We start from the raw sequence: 21,073 nt of genomic DNA, 5'->3' as shown, positions 1-21,073 counted from the left end.
AAAAATCTTGCCATGGATTTTTCAGTACACTAGTTCGCGCTATTGAGTCGTGGGTTGTAGGAATAGAGAACTTTTGTTGTCTCTCGTGAAGTTACGCTACATACTTCTGGAGCGAATTTGACCAGCAGTCTGATACTCGGGCGTGGAAAAAAAAAATAGCGTTTCTGCTCGACCTAGTCAATCTTTACTGATTGGTCTCGGATGAGCACACGAGCCCCTCCTGTTCATTCTTGGCCCCGCCCATTCTGCGTTTTCTGTGAGAGCCTCGCCAGTGACGTCACCACGCCGAACAGGGATGGGAAGTGGAGCGAGTGCTGGTGAGTTTCTGTCTAAACCAATAATATCGCACAATTCAGCCGAGTCATTGTAGTGGGGAACGAGGAAGCGCCTTTGAACTAACGTACAGCTGGTGAGCGCTAACTTCCACAGCTTTCCTGACTCCGGCTTTTGCCTTTCCGCTCTTGTGTTTTCTTCTGTGTTTTAACCGTGAACGGATAGATGTGAGTAGCTCGTTTTTGTGCTGTGTTGTTTTTGTGTTTTGTAACTGTCACATCACCGTGATGTTCAGGGTGCACATCACATGAACGACACAGACCATCGGCAAGCTAGCTTTAAGCAATCGCTATAATCTGTACAGATTCACTTCAGCATAGCCTGGTACTTCAGTGCATAAACCTGAGGAGATGTGCGGAATTAGATGTGGCAGGATCGGCTGTAGGACCGGCAAGATTTAGCCCTTTTAAATACGGGATTTGACGGAGGCTCTTAGCTAATAACATTATAGGAGTATTAGCTCAAGGAGTTAATTGGGTTAGTAATTTTAGAGAATCTGAACTGAAGTTGACTTATTCACCTGCTTATTATTTTCCAGTGATCCGTTCCACCTTAAATGGTGCAGCGGTTCTGCCGTATGCCTCGCCATTTAAGGTGGAACGGGGAAATTCGAATAAGAAGCTGGCGACTAAGTTAACTTGTTAGCAGAGTGCACCTGAGCACGTTGTACTTGTGACGTTGTGTTTGTTTTTATTTTGCACCACAGAGGAGCCGAACCGAGTGATCCGAGGGCAGCCGGGTAGGCCTGTGTGTTTATGTGGTCTTGTGAAGTGATGTGCATGCAAGATGCTCAGATACAGCCAGACCCTCCGTGTTGTGAAGTGTGCTTGTGTGTCTGTGAAATGTTCATGTTGGCAAACAATCACTCGTTATAATATTTTACTTTAACAGATGAATAGCATGGGTAAGGAACTAAACGGCTGAATGTAACTATTATTAAGCATGTCGATTCCTCCTCTTTCTCTCTAGAATAGTTATTGGAAATTGAATCCTTGTTCATGCTTCTCAGTGGCATTTAGGCTGCGTTCTCATTATACTTCTCTTGACTTTATCGATTTCCCATTCTTTGCCCTTCGGTGTCTTAAGTGTGTTTTGGTAATCACACCATCTTGTCACGATTTGTGCATGCAAAAAAAATCTCAAAAGCTGTTTTGCCTCTTTCACTTATGAGTCTTATTGATATAGGGCTTCGCCCAAAAAGTAATCTGTAGGAACTTGATAGATATATCTGCTTCTGCTTTTCCCATCAACTGAATTAGACTTAAAAAGTGGCTTTAAGTCAAGGGTATTAAGAATTCCCTGTTCACTGCTGATCAATGTTACTGTGTAATTATGGCTTTCAAGTAGTTCAGTAATATTAAGGGTACATGTCTGAGATACTTGATACTAGTTTGCATGCCCTTGATTATATAGTTTGCCATCTAAAATCTCTGTTTATTGCCATGATAAAAATTGAAGTACACTAAGTAAACGCAGCGTAACACTTTTTATTGTTTATAATCCCTGATTTGGCTACATGATAGATGATCAGAATAGTAGTTGGATAAGCACAGGTCATATAGTTCTCATAGAATGTGGTATCAGTCAGTGAGCATGTTTACTGATATCGAATGACCCAGGAAATTTCGTGTTTACTTCCTGGAACTTCTGAGGATGAAAAAAGGCAGTGCACATAAAGCAAAAAGTATATAGGTTAGCAGAAACGTACTATAAAAGGTACCCTAGAGACAAATCTTTAACCCTTTTTAAATGCTTTTACAGAGAAGATGAGTGCCCTCCCCCTCTCTCGCTCCGAGGTGTTCGGGGAGCTGAGGAAAGAGCTGTATGAGGATGAGGAATTTCACCAGTCCGACGTGCACATCTTCATCATCATGGGGGCCTCGGTGAGTTAGAATTTGTGAGAGGAGGATGGGGATGTTCTGAAGAGTCTTTTCAAAGCTGTTTTTCCAACATAAAATCCACAGACACTGGTTTAGTGCCACTTCTGAAGAGATGGCTTGATATGACCCTATGATATCTTCATTATCTCGTGGCATATGCAGTTAGTGGCACTCTGTCTTGCCCATAAGGTGACTAGATGTTCTGGCTTTTCCTTTTTCTTTTCACAAATCAGATGATACCAGCTCTTATTTCATAGCTTCACCCAGTACAGAAGGACATGTCTCAGATATCCCTTCACAGCTTTGTCTGTCTTTGAGGGGGAAGTAAAGGTGCCGTTTCACAATTGAGGAAAGGAAAGATTACTGGACTTGAATGAGGAAATATGCTTCATGTAGACCGTATAGGGGATTGGGTAACACAGCAAATCAGTCAAGTTATGGACCATTCATGGCCTTGAATTCTGACTGGTTAGTTATGATGACAGCAGACCACTCACTGGCCGACTGTTACGAAAGCATTGTTTGGTTTGGTCTGGTAGACGGTATGCTTAAAACTGGGAACTAACTAGTAGAGGAAGATTGTAGAAGATTGCTATGACTATAGCATAAAAACTGTAGCTTAAAAACAAAACTGACCACTTTATTTAAAGGGAATTCCACAGTTTTTCAAATATTCAACATACATACAATGTTAAGATCTGAAATGTTTAATGCGTGTTTTGAAATGGAAATGTTTACGAATATGTTGATTGATGTCTGAGACACTAGCTTATGGTAATTTAGACCTAAAATATGGTTGTTTTTGTTTATCGTTTATTTCTTTTTTTCATGATGGAGAGGTACAGTACATCCAGGTTGTTGGAATATATTGCCCAAAGAAAACTTGTGCATTTAGGTTTACCATTGTGTTAACATGATTGGCATTACAATGAAGACATGTATTGATCACTCAATGTATTGATTTTCTTGCATAGTAAATATATTCATGTTGTACACATGGCAACCTCTAGTTGCCATCACCACCACCATAAAGACATCTGATTCAATATATTTGTCAACAGTGCACACAATTCTCTACAATTTCACATCAAACTACTTTGAATGACTTAATTCTGTCACTGAAAAGGAAATAATGTCAAAAATTTGAAAAGTAGGAATTGCCTTTTTTCTCTCCTTTTAAGTAGACTAACTTTAAATAGTCTGATAAAATCCTATAGCAAATGGAGAAAATGTTGGTTTTGGCATTGCCTTTCTTTTAGATTACATAACATTACTTCTCTTTAGGTAAATAAATATAAGCCAACACCCTTTTTTTCTCCGCACCTTTAAAATTAACCCAGATATCAGAAGATATATAGAAGATCTGGGGGTATAAGGCAGCACATATACTCATCATGGACTGGCCTCCCTCTTTTCTGTTTGTTTTTGCAAAATAGGAGTGGTGCGACTGAGCCAGATTGTGCGGTATCATTCCTAGTCAGCACTTTTCTTTCAGCAGACTGGAGAGAGGGGGAGGAGAGGTCATGGCTAGGTTATTGTAGCATTGGTGGCCTTAGCTTTGGCACTGTGCTGAAACACGTAGGCATACAGCCTAACATTAAGCAACAACTAGTATATGCTAGTACTAGTATGGCCTGCTGTCCTCATATTCTCAAATGAAACTGTTTTGGGCCGTACTGCATATTGCATTTGTGCCCAGATTTTCTTGTTAGCTAACTTTCCGTTTTAGCTGTTTCATCTTGAATATTAGAAGCAAACTGCCTACACTTGTAACTGGGCCAGGCTGCTACAGCCTTGTATTTACGGCAGAAAAAGAGCTCTACTGTGTATAGGCTTAGTTTGTTTTAGCATAGGGAGGAGAAACAATTACAGCCTGGGTGTGGTATTGTCAGGCAGAGAAATAGAAATGCTGTACAAGGGCCATTTCAGGAGAAAAATACCTTTGTGAAGAAGTTGCAGAAGGTAGTGGAATTAATAGAGCACCTAGAATTTAATACATCCCTATGTGGAATAAGCTTGTCTTCTTGGCTTTTTTAGACAGTTTTATCATTTAATGCGGGGGTGTTTAATTCCAGTCCCAGCCAGTGGCCAGCACAGTTTGGGGATTTTATTGTTCAAAAATACCTGAAATATCTACTCTGTTAATTAGGAGCTTTATTTGGTGTGTTTTGAGCAAGAAACTGTGCTGGACACTGGCCCTCTGGGACCTGAATTGACCATCCCTGATATAACATGTTGCTGAACAAAGCCATTTTCTTCTAGATCATTAGGAACTCTCTGAAAGCCACATTATTCTCCTGTAGAGCTTTAGTGATACTACTTTTTATGGCTTAATTGAGAGTTTAGTGCTTTATTTTTTCTAGCACTTTGCTTAGCTTGAAAGCGGCTCCCAAAACAGCAAAATAGCCAATTTTGGTTAATCATCATAAGTCCTAAGGGACAACATATTAAAAGATCAGATCTGGATGATAATTCATTACACAGGCAGAAGTAGTACAATTTGAATGTTCATGATCTCTTCTGTGATATATGATTTATAGCATTCATTGTGTTGTTCCAAATTCACTCCATGAAATCTGCTCAGAGTGAAAAATCTTTGCCCTTTTTTCTCGCTCAATATGTAGGGAGGTCTTATGTGAAATTCCAATAGGATGCTGCGTATAGAATAGCCCCACTGTCAGAACAAAACCTTTTGCCAGCTTTCTTTTTTTCCCCCCACACAATTTTAAATGCCAATTTCATGACAAATTGTCCAAAATAGCCTAAAATAAGTTATTCCATTTAAAATGCACAGCCTCTTTCATTGTTAGACTTGGTAAAGGCAAAAGACTGGGTGTGTAAAGAATGTGTAAAGTCATCCTTACCGAGCACGGATCCCTTTGATAAAACATGCCATGACTAATTGATTAACTAACCGCTGTATCTGTTAAGAAAACTGTGGCTGTGCCTCGCCCATTAAGGCAAAGCCCAAACACTCAGTCTCCTTAGTTGCCATAGAGCAGGGTATCATTTATAACTCACCCTTTGCTTTGGGATTCTGTTGTTGTAAGAAGATATAATTTTACATTTAGGGTGGGCATTTTCATGTTATTGTGCTAACTGAAGGAGTGTTTGATTTGCTTTAGGAGTATTACTGAATTTGGTGTTATTCAGTTGTGTATTTCTACAAATTCAATTCCAAAAAAGGTGGGACAGTAGGTAAAATTAAACAAAAAAGAGAAAGCCGTGATTTGTAAACCGCCTTACAGGTATTTTATTGAAAACAGCACACGGATCAATAAAGTTGATATTTTGTATTGAATTTATTTATTTTACTTTTTTTTTGTAAATATACACTAATTCCAAATTTGATGCCTGCATCACATTCCAAAAAGTTGAGACCAGGGCACTGTAAGACTGGAAGTTTGCAGAATTGGGTCACAGAATGGGTCGCATTTGTAGAAATCTCTGTGTGGCCTGTGACCTTAAAACTCTCAGACAGCACTGCATTAAACACCAGCATGCTTCTGTAATGAATATAACCACTTGGCTCGGCAATACATCAGAAAACACAGTTCAGTGCTGCTCTAGAAATGCAAGTTAAGCCATCTATCAACAACATCCAGAAAACGCTGCTGACTTCTCTGGGCTAAAGCTAATCTGTGATGGACTGATGCAAAGTAGTCAAGTCAAAGTTTAATTATATAGAGCCTTTTTACAACAGGCATTGTCACAAAGCAGCTTGATAGAAAAAAATCAAGGCTTAAGCTCCCATGAGCAAGCTAGCGGTGACAGTGGCAAGGAAGAACTCCCAAGAGCAAGAGAAGGAAGCATTAAGAGGAACCAAGACCCAAAAGGGGAACCCATCCTCGTCTTGTCGATACCGGATAGCAAAACAGTAACAAAAGACCAATATGCACAGAGAATAAGGATTTGCTATTTATGTAAGATACTAAAACACAGAAAAAGTCGCCAGTGAATTGAGCTGTTGGGGGCTATTCATTGTTTTGTCTGTTGTTTGCCATTCTGTTTTTTCTCCACTTGTTTGATTGTTTGGTCCCTCAAATAAAAAAAATAAAAAAAAAACACACAGAAAAGAGGAAAAGCAGGTGAAGCAATGGCTGTAACTAAATAGTTTGAGTCTGGGCAGCAGCAGTATCATCAGGAGGGTCAGTGGCATGCAGGTGAGGTTGCACAGCTTTGTACAGCAGAAAGCTCCAAACTGGTCAAGAAGGCGGGCAAGCAGCGGGCACCTGATCAAGACAGAGGAAGCAACAGCATCAGACCACACAGGATGGGCAGTTGTTCAGCTCAGCAAAGAAACACACAGACAGTTAGTTCTCTTAAGAGAGACTGATTATAGTACGCAGTGTCAACAGAGTGCAGCAGGGAATCTGGCAGTTCGAGCTATTACAGCCTAACTAAAAGGGAGAGCCAGAAGGTAAAGACATGAGGGCTCCCTGAGCGCCCCTCCACTCCACTGACAGCAAACTTGAGTCAACGTGTGAGAGCAGCAGGGCGACAGCCCCAACACTCCCAGTTTACCATAACACTCTGTCCATGAGGCCCCAGATCTGCACCTTTTATCTAATGGGAAAAACTAATTACTAACTAAAGAAGTAGGTTTTTCTGCCTAGACTTAAATACTGAGGCTGAGTCCCAAACACTGACTGGAAGATTATTCCGAAGTTGGGGGGCTTTGTCTGAGAAGGCTCTACCCCCTGATGTAACTTTATTAATTCTCGGTACTAACAGTAAGCCAGCACCTTATGATCTAAGTAGGCATGATGGTTCATAGTATAAGAAAAGTTCACTCAGGTACTGAAGTGCGAGTCCATTTAGAGCTTTATACGTCAGTAAAAGAATTTTGTACTCAATGCGGTATTTAAATGGCAACCAGTGTCGGTTTAATAAACCTGGGCTGATATGGTCAAACTTTCTAGTTCTTGGAAGGACTCTGGCTGCAGTGTTCTAGACTAACTGAAGCTTGTTGAGGCATTTGCTGGAGCATCCAGACAACAGGGCATTACAGTAATCAAGCCTTGAGGTAATAAATGCAAGGGCTAGCTTTTCTGCATCCAGTAGAGACAGTGCATTTCTTAATTTGGCTATATTGCGAAGGTGGAGGAAAGCTATTCTACTAATATTGATTATGTGCGTCGAAGGACCAATAGGGATCAATCGTGACACCAAAGTTTTTTCAGATGTACTTGATGCAACTGAGAAACAATTAAGTGCTAAATTAGACCGTTTGTTTCTAGCAGCTTTTGGGCCAAGAATAAGAACTTCTGTTTTGTCTGAGTAGGAAAAAGTTATTTAAATCCAGTCTTGTATGTCGTTTATACAGTCCACAATCTGATTAAGTTGATGTACATTTAAAAAAAAATATATATATATATATACACACACACACACACACAGCCCCCTTTTACCCTGTTCTTCAGTGGTCAGGACCCCCATGGACCCTCACGGAGCAGGTACTCCTACCATGTCAGTCCACCTTGTAGGTGTAAAGTCACAGATGATAGCTCATCTGCTGCTGCACAGTTTGTGTTGGTCATCCTCTAGTCCTTCATCAGGGGTCACAGGACGCTGTTGGCTGGATATTTTCGGTTGGTGGACTATTCTCAGTCCAGCAGTGACACTGCGGTGTTTCAAAACTTCAGCAGCACTACTGTGTCTGATCCACTCAGACCAGCGCAACACACACCACCACCACATCAGTGTTACTGCAGTGCTGAGAATGATCCACCACCCAAATAGTACCTGCTCTGTGAGGGTCCATGGGGGCTGATAAAATGGACAGTGAGTGTAGAAACGAGGTGGTCATAATGTTATGCCTCATCTGTGTGTGTGTGTGTGTGTGTGTATGTGTGTGTGTATATATATATATATATATATATATATATATATATATATATATATATATATAAAAATATAAACGCATGCACACAATTGTCATCAGTGTAGCAGTGGAAATACCCAGTGGCAGCATATATAATGTGAATAATAGAGGCCCTAAAGCTTTGTGATACACCATACTTTAGATGATTCCCTGTTTACATTCACAAACTAATAGCGATCAGTCAGGTAAGATCTGAACCAGCTGCTCTTATTACTCCTACAAGGTTTTCTCTTCTATTTCTTCCCGATTGTTACCAGCACAAAGTTCAACAGCCAGCCTCTGTCATGTAACTTGCACACCTGTGAAGGCACCAGTAGTGCTGAGGGGTACATACACGTTTTGGAGCATCTGAGCCATCTAGACTACATAGTTTTCAGGGATGTTCCTGCTTGTTTTAGCCTGATGATGCCAAGCCATGTTCTGTATGTGTTGCAACAGCAGGGCTTCGTAGTCAGAAAGTGCAGGTGTTAGACTGGCCTGCCTGCTGTCCAGAACTGTCTCCCATTGAAAACATGTGGCGCATTATGACATGCAGTATACTTCAATGGAGAACCTCAGCTGTTGAGCCACCGAAGTGTTACATCAAGGAATCCTCTGTTCCCAAACGTTTACAGAAATGTGAAAAGTAAATGTAATGTTACACAGTAGTAGGCATGCCCTTGTCCCAACTTTTTTGAAATATGTTGAAGGCGTCAAATTTAGAATAAGCATGTATATTTACAAAAATCTGTACATTTAATTAGTTAATAATTATCTTGTCTTTGTATTGTTTTCTTTTGAATACACACCAAAAAGGATTTGCAAATCATCATTTTTTTAATTTCCACATGTATGTCCTACTGTCTCAACTTTTGAAATTGAGTTTGTAATTTGTCTTCTATTATTTTAATGGTCCCATTGCCTGTTGGGTTGAATTTATTGCTACTGACTTATCCAGCCTTCCAAATCAATTTAACCGTTATCATAGTAAGAAAACACATGACTGACCTGATAACAGCGTTTTCATTGATTTTGTGTGTTGCCACATCTCTTCAGGCTTTACAGTGAGATTATAGCCATTGGGTAACTCCCATTTTAGGCCAGATTATGTACGAAGTGGAAATAGTTGATGTTTGTTGACTTGTGCAAGTTTATCTGGGTAAACTGTGATGACATGCATGAGGTTTCATTGCAGCTTTTATGTAAGCAGAGGCTACTTAGTAAGTTTTATATTTGTGAAACTTGATGGGTCACTCAATGAGATCAGTGTCTGACGTTATTGATGTTTGACACTTGTGCAGTAATTATCAGTAATAAATCAGTGTTGCATCACAGAAGGAGTATTAGTTTAAGATTCATCTAATATTTAGTCAGAATACTTGGCTAATGACCAAACATATGGCTAATTGTCAGGGAAAATTGTGTTTTTGGCAAATCTGACTTAGTTTTATTCATATACATCTCACTAGGGGGACAACTATGCATCATGAAATTGTGATATCACAATGCAAAACTGTAACAGTGAGTGTGTTTACATGCACTTAATAATCTGATCATATGCGGGTTTCTGCAGTTATCTGATTATTCAAAGGGTCATGTAAACAGCATACTTTGATTTCTTAGATTGGAGTATGGTCTAGAAATGCAATTAAGAAATCCAATAAAGATAGCTGGATTTGGAGCAACACTCAAACCAACTACAAGCAGGATGTAAAATGAAGAATTTAAATATTCTCCGTCTGTATTTTCTTCATCCTCAGGTAAAATGACTGTTTTTAAAAAAAAAAAAAAATGCTGCAGCATGATGATGAATTTTACATTACATTACATTACGTCACGTCTTCTGTGAGTTTATTGGCGGATTGCGAAGCAGAAATCAGATTACTCCCTAACTCATGTAGACCCGGAGTTTTCCCGTTATCTAATTACCCCAAGCGCATGTAAATGCGTTGATGTAACTACTAACAAAATCTGATTTTCTGCATTTATTGGATTATTAAGTGCATGTAAACACACTCGGTGTGCATCATAGAGGTGTGACAATGCATTGTAGATGATGGACATTCTATTAAGTACACTATCTAATGCAACCACATTGTTTAAACACCAATGTTCACAAACTATTAGCACCGATCAGCACCTCACTCAAGCGTTGCTCCTGCCTCCCAGCTCTAGTGCCATTACTAAGCTGTGCAACAACATGATAGTCATCATTTTACTTCATTTGAATTTTGTTCTAAATATTGTCAGAATACGGAATTGTGGACCCGGTATTGTAAATCGAACTATGTGTATTGTTACACCTATTTTATGCTTATTGATATCAGCTGTTGATATTCAAAACCGCATGCCTTATATTTTTCCCTTTTTATTTTTAGGGAGATCTGGCAAAAAAGAAGATTTACCCAACTCTGTGGTAAGAAGTCTGTTTTGTTAGTATGCTTTTGTATGACATAATTGCATTGGACAAAGTATTGTTTCTCTGTCTCTCTCAGGTGGTTGTTCAGAGATGGTCTTCTCCCTGAACAGACTTACTTTGTTGGCTTTGCACGTTCTGACCTAACTGTGGATGCCATTCGCACAGCCTGCCTGCCTCACATGAAGGTAAGTCACCCCCTCTGTGAAGGTGTGTCTCTGTGTGTATGTATATACTCTCTGAAATCTCTGTCGATTCCTTTTCTCAGGTTGCAGACTCCGAAGTGGACCGTCTCTCAGCCTTCTTCAGACGTAATTCCTATATCAGTGGGAAGTATGGAGATGAAGCTGCTTTCTCAAATCTGCATTCTCACCTGCTGTCCCTACCTGGAGGAGCTGATGCAAACCGCCTCTTCTACCTCGCCCTTCCACCCACTGTTTACCATGATGTCACTAAGAACATCCGACATCACTGTATGAGCACCAAGTGAGGAGCAGGGAGCTTTCAGTTGGCTTACTTACATTTAAAGTGATAGTTTGGTGGAAAGTCTTATTTACAGAATTTGTTTCTTACCACAGATGTTGTAGATCAGCCAAGACCTATATGTGGTGTCTGCAGTTTGCTTGTTTAGTTTTGCACTGGAGCAATGTGGACGTAGCCAACAAGCACCGAAAGCTGATAGCCCTCCTATTAGCACAGTGCAAATTTCATGACTGAATCATCACTTACTTGCCTTAAACCATCTCCATCTGTTAATCAAGTCCATTTAAAATTGCTTGTGGTTAATGACAATGCATAATGTGTTGTATTTCCAAAAACAATTGTAGCAGCCATCTTGAAGCCTGAATTTTGCCCGTTTTTGTAGAGGAGTCAAGTGGTTGGAGGCAGGTGTACAATGATTCAGATATGCAGTTTGCACAGTGCTAATTGGTGGGGTATAAGCATCCATTACTTGTTAGCTTCATTAACCATAAACCATAAACATAGGTTTAGTGCAGAACTAAAGAAGCAAACCTGGAACACCTAACCTTTCTGGCTTAACGCTGCACTATATAAGATTTGAGTTTTTCGGACAGAAATGCATCTGATCCTTTTGTCGCCTTTTTTCTTGGTTTAATAATAATTGTTTAGAGCAAAATATCTTCACCATGAAGGCTTCTTCTAAAGGTTAGTTTGTTGTTCATGATGCACGTTCATTCACATGCCATTAATGATTAGGATGTGCTAATGCTGGTCGTTTAAGGAACAGTTTCATCTGATTCACTTACTTACATGGATATGAACGATCATGACAGAAAAATCTGATCTGAACAAAAAATAGTAACGCGCAGTGAGGCTTGTAATGTGAATGCAGCCAAAATGATGCATATTTCAACAAAAGTGGTTTCCAAATCCTCAAGTTTTTCATAGTGTAGCTTTAATTTGCGTTAATGAGAAAAATTATGTAATTTTTTTGCCAAGCTGTTGCTTTAAGACCTCTGTGCAGAAGGTAATGTGTGATAGTAGATTATCTGAGAATGAGAATGGGATGCTGTATGACTTCCAGGGGATGGAACAGAGTGATTGTAGAGAAGCCGTTTGGGCGTGACCTGCAGAGCTCTGAGGAGCTGTCCAATCACCTCTCCTCTCTCTTTACTGAGGACCAGATCTACCGCATAGACCATTATCTTGGCAAGGAAATGGTGCAGAACCTTATGGTCCTCAGGTGAGCTCCTTTTGCTTCCTGTTATTTTAAGCAATTTCCTTGCTCTGATTTTTTTTTTTCTTCCTCATTTCTTTTTTGTCTGTGTTTGTTAAGCACAAAACATTCACCTATTCTCTTAATGCACCCCGTCGCAGGTGTTTTCCCTCTTCCTCTTCTGCCATTCACTGGTTGTCAAAAGCAACTGTTATTCTTGCATAATGTCTGCATAAATACAATTTGAAAGGTCTTGTCCTATAGCAGTAATGGAAGAATGGGAGTTGTTCCTCACAAATAAATTCTCTTATCTAGGTTTGGAAACAGGATATTTGGACCCATATGGAACCGAGACAGTGTGGCTTGTGTGGTTCTGACCTTCAAAGAACCCTTTGGAACCCAGGGCAGGGGGGGATACTTTGATGACTTTGGCATCATCCGGTAAGCAGAATTAGATTGCACTTACATTTCTGGCTAATTTTAAAATAAGAGCAGTTGAAATGGGTAGCTACGCCCTGGATATGCATTACATATTAACATGTTTATGAGACCTGCAACTAAGTTAATTAGGAAATGCATAGGATTCCTCTCATACCATATTTGAAACTGGAGCATCCTTGTTAACCTTGGAGTAATGTTGATCTCTCAGTACCCAGGCAGAGTTCTGTAGATATTACTAACCCGTTCCTCCAGTTGCATGGTTTGCTAATTGATATTTGATTCCACTCCCCTGCGCCCCCCTCTCACTCCTGTCTAGTGATGTCATGCAAAATCACCTGCTGCAGATGCTGTGTCTGGTTGCCATGGAGAAACCCGCCTCCACCAGCTCTGATGATGTGAGAGATGAGAAGGTAAGCAGCCTGCCAGGAAATTAAGTTTAGCCCTGCTCTGCTAAACCAGTCCTGAGGGGTTACGCAGACTTCTCTAAGGGGTGTTTTGTAACCATAGAAACTCCTGAGAGTTTGCCTTCGGGTGACACTCGTTCAATTCAAATTACTTGATTTTTGGCTTTGGTTCTATTGGTCGTAAATTCCACAGTGACTCCTGCATTTCATGCAGTTTCACTACAGGAAGAACAAAGTGAAATCTGATTAGATCAATATAAAATACTGTGTCTTTCAGTCAGTGTGGTTTATTTTAATGTATAATTTACTTCATTAAATATATATCCCACCCCTTCACCTCTTAAACACCAGGTCATCCTATTTTAGGATTGGATTCGTGTTTTTATTTAAGATGACCATATTGACAGGAACAGATCCTAGATCAGCACTCTGACAAAACGTTCTGTATACAAGCCCTGGCTTATCTCGTATTTTAATTTTAAGACATATTACTTCACATACACAACAATAAATCACTTTTGCTTACAGTTTAAGAGATTGAAAGACTCTGTTCCAATAAGTATAGTGTCTAGCGGTAAACAGATGTAAGCCTTTGCACAGACACTAGCTCCAGGCCGATGAATCTTGTGGCCAAAATTAGGAACTTGTTGCCAGAATAATAGGAGCATGATTATCGTGTGTATATACATTGTGTTTACAGTAAACCAGAACCAAGAACCATTCAGGTGTGTAAAAGAAACATTTATTTAAAACTTTAATAAAAACAATGTTGTTGTGGTAATTAGGTGGTTTCCCTGGCAAGCTTATATTTCATAAAGTAGTATTAGCAAAATACAGTGTCTGTGACACCAGGTGGACCAGCTCAGCAGTACAGACCCCACACCACCATGTTTGGCTATTGTGGTGGTTACTAAAAAAAGAATTGCCTCAAAATCTGATGAGTCTGATTTACTATTTTTATCCAAAGAAACAGGTTTGTTAAAAGCAGAAAAAAGAATGCAAACAAAATAGATAATTTCCACTCTGTATTTTTAGTGGCCAAAATGTAAAGTGTTGTGGCCAGGGGTACCGGGCAAAAGGCAGTGCTGTTGTATGGAAGCTCCTTTCCACAAACTCTTCTGAGGTCACCCATGTTCTTGAACAATCATGTAGGCCTATTTGTTCACTGGGGCAAGGGTGTAAGAGTGAGTTTGACATTGAGAGGGACACATTTGCAACTATGAATCTGCCACTGAAGTCACAGAGCTGAACAGCAACTTGAACAATTCTGAAGGCGACTCGAGGCTTATGAGAAACTAAGCATATTGTGTTATTTCTGTTTATTGATCTGAGAAGCCTGCATTGGACAGTACATAGACACTCAATGAAGCGCTTACTTGTGTTCTCTGATAAAGCTTAAGTCAGCTTCTTATTCAAAGAAGTTTGGTTTGCTTTGTAAAAGAAACATTTATTAAAAACTTTAATAAAAACATTGCTGTTGTGGTGTTAGGTGGTTTCGCTGGCAAGCTGGTCCACCCTGACGTCATCCAATCTAGGTACTGTTTAGCTAAGCATTTATAAACTATGATTTTGCCCAAATGCTCCATCTTAACCCATTCATTTTGGACTCACTCGGGAGTACCCTCTAGCAATTAAATGGAAAACTTTTGCTTGCTAAAGGCGCTACCCTAGGTGTCAAAATGTAGCTTTTTCCATCCCACCTACGTGCACTGGGGTATGTACAACATTATAGACACATCAGGGATAAAGACCTAATTAATGCCAGATTAGATGTTTTCATTACATCCACTGTCTGCGGTCCTAGGTAGAATACACAGGTTCCACAAATGCACCATGGAGAAATTCTCCCTCTTTCTCTTCCATCTCATAATTCCTTTGTCACCCCCTGCAGGTGAAGGTGCTGAAGTGCATTGCTCCCGTTTCTCTCTCAGACGTGGTTTTGGGTCAGTATGTAGGAGACCCAGAAGGAGAAGGAGAGGCTAAGCTGGGTTACCTAGATGACCCTACTGTCCCTAAAGGCTCTACACAGGCTACATTTGCCACAGCCGTTCTCTATGTAAGGAATGAACGCTGGGATGGTAAGTGGCCATTTTTATTTTTTTTATATCTTTCTAAGTGATATTTAAACCTACATTTATACAAGTTCTGGAAGGGTTTTCAAAGAGCTCTTGCTCTGCGAGAATTTGAGACTTTTTTCTAGCCTTGCTGCACTAACTGAAAATAGTCCTAAATGAAGCTATCAAATGGCTAATTGGGAAAAACTTTACTTACTGTGTTGTATTAAAAAGACAAAACCTCTGTAAATGATTTTGTTTATATCGCAAAGATTTAACTCTGCAGACATTTTGAAAAATCTGTGGAATTCCTCGTTATTACAGGTGGTATGTCTCTGTCCCCCAGGTGTTCCTTTCATCCTGAGGTGTGGCAAAGCACTAAACGAGCGCAAGGCAGAGGTTCGGCTACAGTTCACAGATGTGCCAGGGGATATCTTCAGTGGACAGTGCCGCAGAAATGAGCTAGTGGTGCGCGTTCAGCCCAATGAGGCCATCTATGCAAAGATGATGAGCAAGAAACCTGGGGTGTACTTCAGCCCTGAGGAGACAGAACTGGACCTGACCTACCGCAGCAGATACAAGGTGAGAAAGGGCTTCTGCTGGATCATGACTGCTGAATTAGCTGTTTTCTGTTTCAGGTGTTCAGTACCATTTAACCTGATTTCACTGATAGTTTCCACAGATTTTTTAAATTTGTTTATTTATTTTTTTAATGCAAAATCTGTTCACAGCTGCTGAACCTGCAGTAGATTTGATATGTTACATATTACACATCAGAATGCCTAAATGATTTTACTTTACCTGCACTGTCATCATTGATTTGATTCTAAGATGCGCACATAAGCTAACTGGAAAAAAAAAAAAAAAATATCCATTTGTCTGCAGGATGTCAAGTTGCCTGATGCATACGAGCGTCTGATTCTGGATGTCTTCTGTGGCAGTCAAATGCACTTTGTGCGTAGGTAAGCCTGCCGCTCTCCAGCTTCTTTTTACTCTATTGCTTTAAAAAGCTGTGGTATTTCTATTAGTGGATAGTGAATAGAATTTGCCACATATTGTAGAATTAATATTAAAGGGGAATTCCACTAAGTTTTCAGTCACACAGTGTTTTGCTGTAGAGAACCTCAGATTTTCTTACAATGGTGGTAAGAAAAACAAGTGTTGTGATGTCTACAAGGCAAATATAGCCACCCTATTTGCTATACAAAATCGCCAGTGAACCTTTGTGTGTCTGTAAGGGTGGTAAACCCCCAAAAAAATTTTTTGGGTGGTATTTTGCTGTACCTGCATATAACTCTGTTATGAATGGTTTTCTTACTATTTTGTGTAATGACTGAGGTAGCTTAAACGCTTTAAACATTGTTCTACTGTGAACAGTTCTGACCTGAGCTGATTGTGTGTATTTTAAAAATTAATTTTGCAGAAATTAAGAAAAAAATGGTGAAATTCCCTTTAAATAAAGCTTTCAGATCCAAACATTTGATCAATAAATATTTCAACCTTTTAAAGTGATGAACTGAGGGAAGCATGGAGGATCTTCACCCCACTTCTTCATCAGATCGAGAAGGAGAAGATGCCACCCATTAAATATAAATACGGAAGGTAAAATTAGGTTTTCTTTAAATCTTAATTGTTCATATATTTACAGTGATCATAATGTTATAAAGAACTATGTTTCTGTAGTCAGTCAATTTTTAGATCTCTGATTTAAGTTTGTCAACTTTACTTTGACGTATGCTATGAGGGGACTGTGTTTGTGATAATGGGAAATTTAAGTACAAACTAGCTCATTTAGTGCTTTTGTTAAAAACAGAAGTTTGATAAGAGGTGTCTGGCAATTTAAATATGAATTTGCTTTATCAGGGAGTTATCAGCATTATGATAAATTATGACTCATGATAAAACCATGAGTCATCAGTAATGGCTAATGTCATGCGTTCTATTTATTAGTCCATTCCTAGTTATAATTTAAGCTTCACTTAAGTAAGATTTATGTAAGATTTGCAAGTGTAAGTGTAAATCTCAATCTATCTAATCTAATAGGTGTCAACTTAAACATGGTCTTTCACACTGTTACAAAAATAACAAAAGTTTGAATAAATAAAAGTTAGACCAATGATACTTTTTTAAGCTTCTAGAACCTATGAAAATTTCTTCCTTAAAGCTGCACTATGTACCGATTTTTTATTGTTAAAATTGAAAGAAGTTGTGAAATAGTACCAAGTCAGGAGGGGTTAAAAAAAAACAAAACAAAAAAAACATAAGTTATGTTATGCGTCCACTTCCGCGAGCCTTGTAAATAGGGCTGGGCAATAAAACGATAACGATAAGTATCGCGATATAACTTTTCCTCGATATAGCGATAAGACAGGTTCGATAAACGTTCGATATAGTACACCATTCTCACACTTCCACGTTCAGCGAAAGCCCTGGAGGCGTTTTCTACTGTAAGGAAGGCGACACTACTCTGCTGTCGCCAGGAGAGGGCGCACTTCCGAATTTTTCGATTTGATTAGAGAGGGAGGGGGCCACGAGTAAAAAAAGGGTCGCCAAATATACTTTAGCAACGGCTGAAACGCGGAGTTATACAGTCCCTGTTTGAGTGGATGTTATCGGCGATCTGTTCTCCTGTGACCGAGTGTGAGTGACGAGGTCAGTGGTGTAACTGTACTGTCCTACAGCGAACTCACCTTTTTCCGTGCCTCCTAACACCTTTAGCGGTGTTAAGTGACGTCTGCAGCGCCGTGTTACAGCGCCAAACCGTCATATTTTAGTATTAGTGCATTCTCGAGCAACGAAAGTGAAAGAAAGAAGTGGGTTAATGTTCGAAAGTAAACTGAGGAAGCTGTGAGGCATTGGAGAGCGGGAGAGCGCTATCTTTCCAGGCTAGCTGTTTTTAGCTGCTGGCTAACTTGAAGCAGCGCTTCGGCACAACACGGAGAATTGATGATACGGTAGATCAAACAAGACACAAAAACACCGCTTTCAGTTTAAACATACCTGAAAGGAGGACTCTGTCTGTCTGGTGTGAGAGATTCACACTGCAGATAATGCTTTTACACAGCGAGCGTCAGATATTTTGCGGTTCACCCCTTAAACTATTACGATAGCATAGAGAAACCCAGTCGTCGCTAGCTGGTGTCTGAATACTGTGATATGCTCTGACATGGATGTGGTAGGAGTGACAGCAGTGACCTACCGAACCGAGTTGACGTTGTTGAGAAACTAAAGAGTTTAGCACTGTTGTTGGCCACTTGTTTAGTATTTGTAACGGGGTAACCGAGCGCTCGTCTCCAGACAGCTAAAAATAACCTGTTTTCTTTCTTAAATCATGACTATTACAAAAATTGCAGCTGTTCTTTTCAAGCTGATAAAAACAGCTCAGACACTTTCTCCCACTCTTCCATGACAGATTAGTGAAATGTTCCACTGTTTGCCGAGTGTTTGTCACGATCGGACCATAAGTGATAGTTTAAAACCACAATTAACCACCCAGGAGCAAAATCAGCCTTCAAACGTGAAAGAAATTATGATTTGACATTTATCGCGATATGTATCGATATCGAACGATATGAATTTTGTATATCGTGATAACGTTTTTGGCCATATCGCCCGGCTCTACCTGTAAACCTTAAAATAATCCTTTAAAAGTGGGAGGCATTGGGTCAGATTCTGCGGAAGTTTTTCGGACCACGTCATACGTCTTTTAAGCATTAACATCACGCACAAAAGAGGGTCTGGCTCGATGTTTAGGTCTCAAATACATGAAATACAGATGTGATGACAGTAGAAGAGAATTTCCTTACATCCTCAAATGACATGTCATTCACCAAGTTTTGAATTGTTCAGTGTGCTTGCAATCATTAAATTAATTAAAGGGGTCTGTAGCACAACTGACGTAACAGTGTTGCACATTGTGTGCAGTTACGCATTTCCACCAGAGAGGTCTCTACATACCCAAAATATGCATAGTGCAGCTTTTTGTACAATTCTGTTTTAGTAATTGTTTTATTATTTTATCTCTTTACTTGACTTGCAGTCGTGGCCCTTCAGAAGCAGATGAATTGGTGCAGAAGGTGGGATTCCGCTACGAGGGAACGTACAAATGGGTCAACCCCCACAAACTGTGAAAAGAATGTGGGGAGAAGGCCGATAAACACCTGCGTGTGTGTGCGTTAGACATGTGCTAGGGTGTATCACAGACCAAAAGATGGCATGGTTAGGACCACATATATTTAAAGTTTAAACTCTTAGACTGAGCTTTTTTGTGTACCTTCCAAATCTGAGTCATGGTCTGGTTTTGCAGTGACTCTTGTAGAACTGAACAGCTGTTGATAGCTGTTACTGTAGTTTTTTTACCCCCATTTAGAAGTGTTCAGGAATTTTATGCATTTGTGAGCAGGAATATGTCTGCTTCACTGTATGCCTGTGTAGTCTAATCTTGCTGATCATTCCTACAAAGAGTCACTGTACTCATCTGTCATTCCTGCAGTGCTTGTTTACATTTCATTCCAAAACCCTTCAGATTCATTAAGCCATTCGGATGGCTGTGAGCTCACAAAACAGGTCTTAAATAAAGGATTCTCCCTCTAAAACTTTCCATAGATTGTGTAATACATAATATTTTTGTTATTTCATTTCCATGGAATATTTAATAGAATATTTAAAGGAGAATTACACTGACTTTTTCAATAATAATAATAGTTCAATCTTATAATCCAGTGTGATGTAATTTAGAGTGGTTTGACATGAAATGGTTCATTGCAGAGAAGCTTAATGACGATTTCTTCACAATGGTTGTGAAAGGAACCAGTGGTCACAATGTCTCATGACAAATTTAGCCGTTTTATTTACTATCCGGAATGACCAGAGAACCAGAAGTTATCTGAAGTTGTTTTATGTAATGTTTTTTGTTTTTTTTAAAAAAAGCTCTGCGTGTACCTCTCCAATATGAATATATTTTTTAGAAAAAAAAGGTTTAAGCCGAAATCCTTATCAAAGAACAATAGCAACATGCGGTGTTTTCAGAAAAATTTAATGTAATAACTTTCTGTAATGTAGCTTTTAGAATGATTAAACACTTCAGATATTTGGTTTCCATCACAAACACTGAACAATTCAGACTTTTCTTGAATGATGCATTTAATGTCAGACCACTCTGAATGACTCTGAATTTGTATCTTATGATTAAATGATGTAAAGTCTTTAGTGGAATTTATAGAAAATAATAAATATTACTTTTGAAAGGAATAGATTAGTATAGAAGAACAACACTGGCAGAAATGTTAAAGATCATAGATCAGAGGAACACTATTCAGTGTTGAAATTGCTATTGACTTACCTGTATAAAAATATTGACCGATACATGCTGTTCTTGCTCTTTATGTTTTTGGGTTAACTCATTTAAGTTTGGATTAGTGAAATTTTAACCCTACTTATAACAACACTAGCATCACTTTGCCATTCCACTGTTTGAACCTTCATGTTCAGTTCCATGCCCCCTTTCTTACCTGGGCATAAGTAACACTTCAAGCCAAACATGGCACATACTATAGCCTTTAGCCTTTAGCCTACTGTGTAAAATGGATGTGTGGAGGCTGGAAATGAAGTTTTATAATATGAGTGAATATGGGTAAACAACTGTTGTTGTGCTTTTCATTTTCCTTTTCCTCCTAAAGTATTCCCAAAAATGTCTCTTTAATTACTTAGATATATATTTTTCTCAATAAAGTATAGCTATGATGACTCACGCAAATGTGTGCATGATTCTAATAAGAATTCTTCTGGCAAAGCCTAGAATAATCCGGAAATACGCAGGAATCACATGCACTAGGAAGAGTGTCCTACTGGAGACTGGTTCAACTTAGTTATCAGATAAAGTTCTATTGCTACATCTGTCAGGTTCACCTTCTAAACTGTATGTGGTAGTAACAAATGTTTGGCAAATTGTTAATGATGACTCCTTGTGAAATTGTAGTATGAGGGTATGAAAAAACCTTGAAGG

The 21,073-nt window shown here is 39.3% G+C and overlaps 1 protein-coding gene across 7 annotated transcripts; it reads left to right on the top strand.

Moving 5' to 3' along the window:
* Positions 1 to 240: 240 nt before the first annotated feature.
* Positions 241 to 20,824, top strand: g6pd (glucose-6-phosphate dehydrogenase). 7 transcript variants are annotated; one of them, XM_036590674.1, is made up of 14 exons: positions 292 to 317; positions 1,040 to 1,072; positions 2,095 to 2,216; positions 10,455 to 10,492; positions 10,572 to 10,680; positions 10,761 to 10,978; positions 12,039 to 12,197; positions 12,486 to 12,611; positions 12,928 to 13,021; positions 14,907 to 15,093; positions 15,416 to 15,651; positions 15,955 to 16,031; positions 16,579 to 16,671; positions 19,109 to 20,824. In XM_036590674.1, exons 1-14 carry the CDS (start codon positions 296 to 298, stop codon positions 19,197 to 19,199), a joined length of 1,605 nt encoding a protein of 534 aa, XP_036446567.1. In that variant the 5' UTR covers positions 292 to 295; the 3' UTR covers positions 19,200 to 20,824. The 7 variants fall into 7 exon arrangements, with proteins under 7 accessions (XP_036446568.1, XP_036446567.1, XP_036446569.1 ...); XM_036590677.1 differs by lacking the exon at positions 292 to 317 and adding an exon at positions 343 to 409; XM_036590679.1 differs by lacking the exon at positions 292 to 317 and adding an exon at positions 427 to 500.
* Positions 20,825 to 21,073: the final 249 nt, after the last annotated feature.

Source organism: Colossoma macropomum, unplaced genomic scaffold (assembly GCF_904425465.1).
Source record: "Colossoma macropomum unplaced genomic scaffold, Colossoma_macropomum, whole genome shotgun sequence".
In the NCBI taxonomy this organism is placed as follows: domain Eukaryota; kingdom Metazoa; phylum Chordata; class Actinopteri; order Characiformes; family Serrasalmidae; genus Colossoma; species Colossoma macropomum.
The sequence above is the reverse complement of the archived record's forward strand: the minus strand, read 5'-3'. Positions and strand labels throughout refer to the sequence as shown.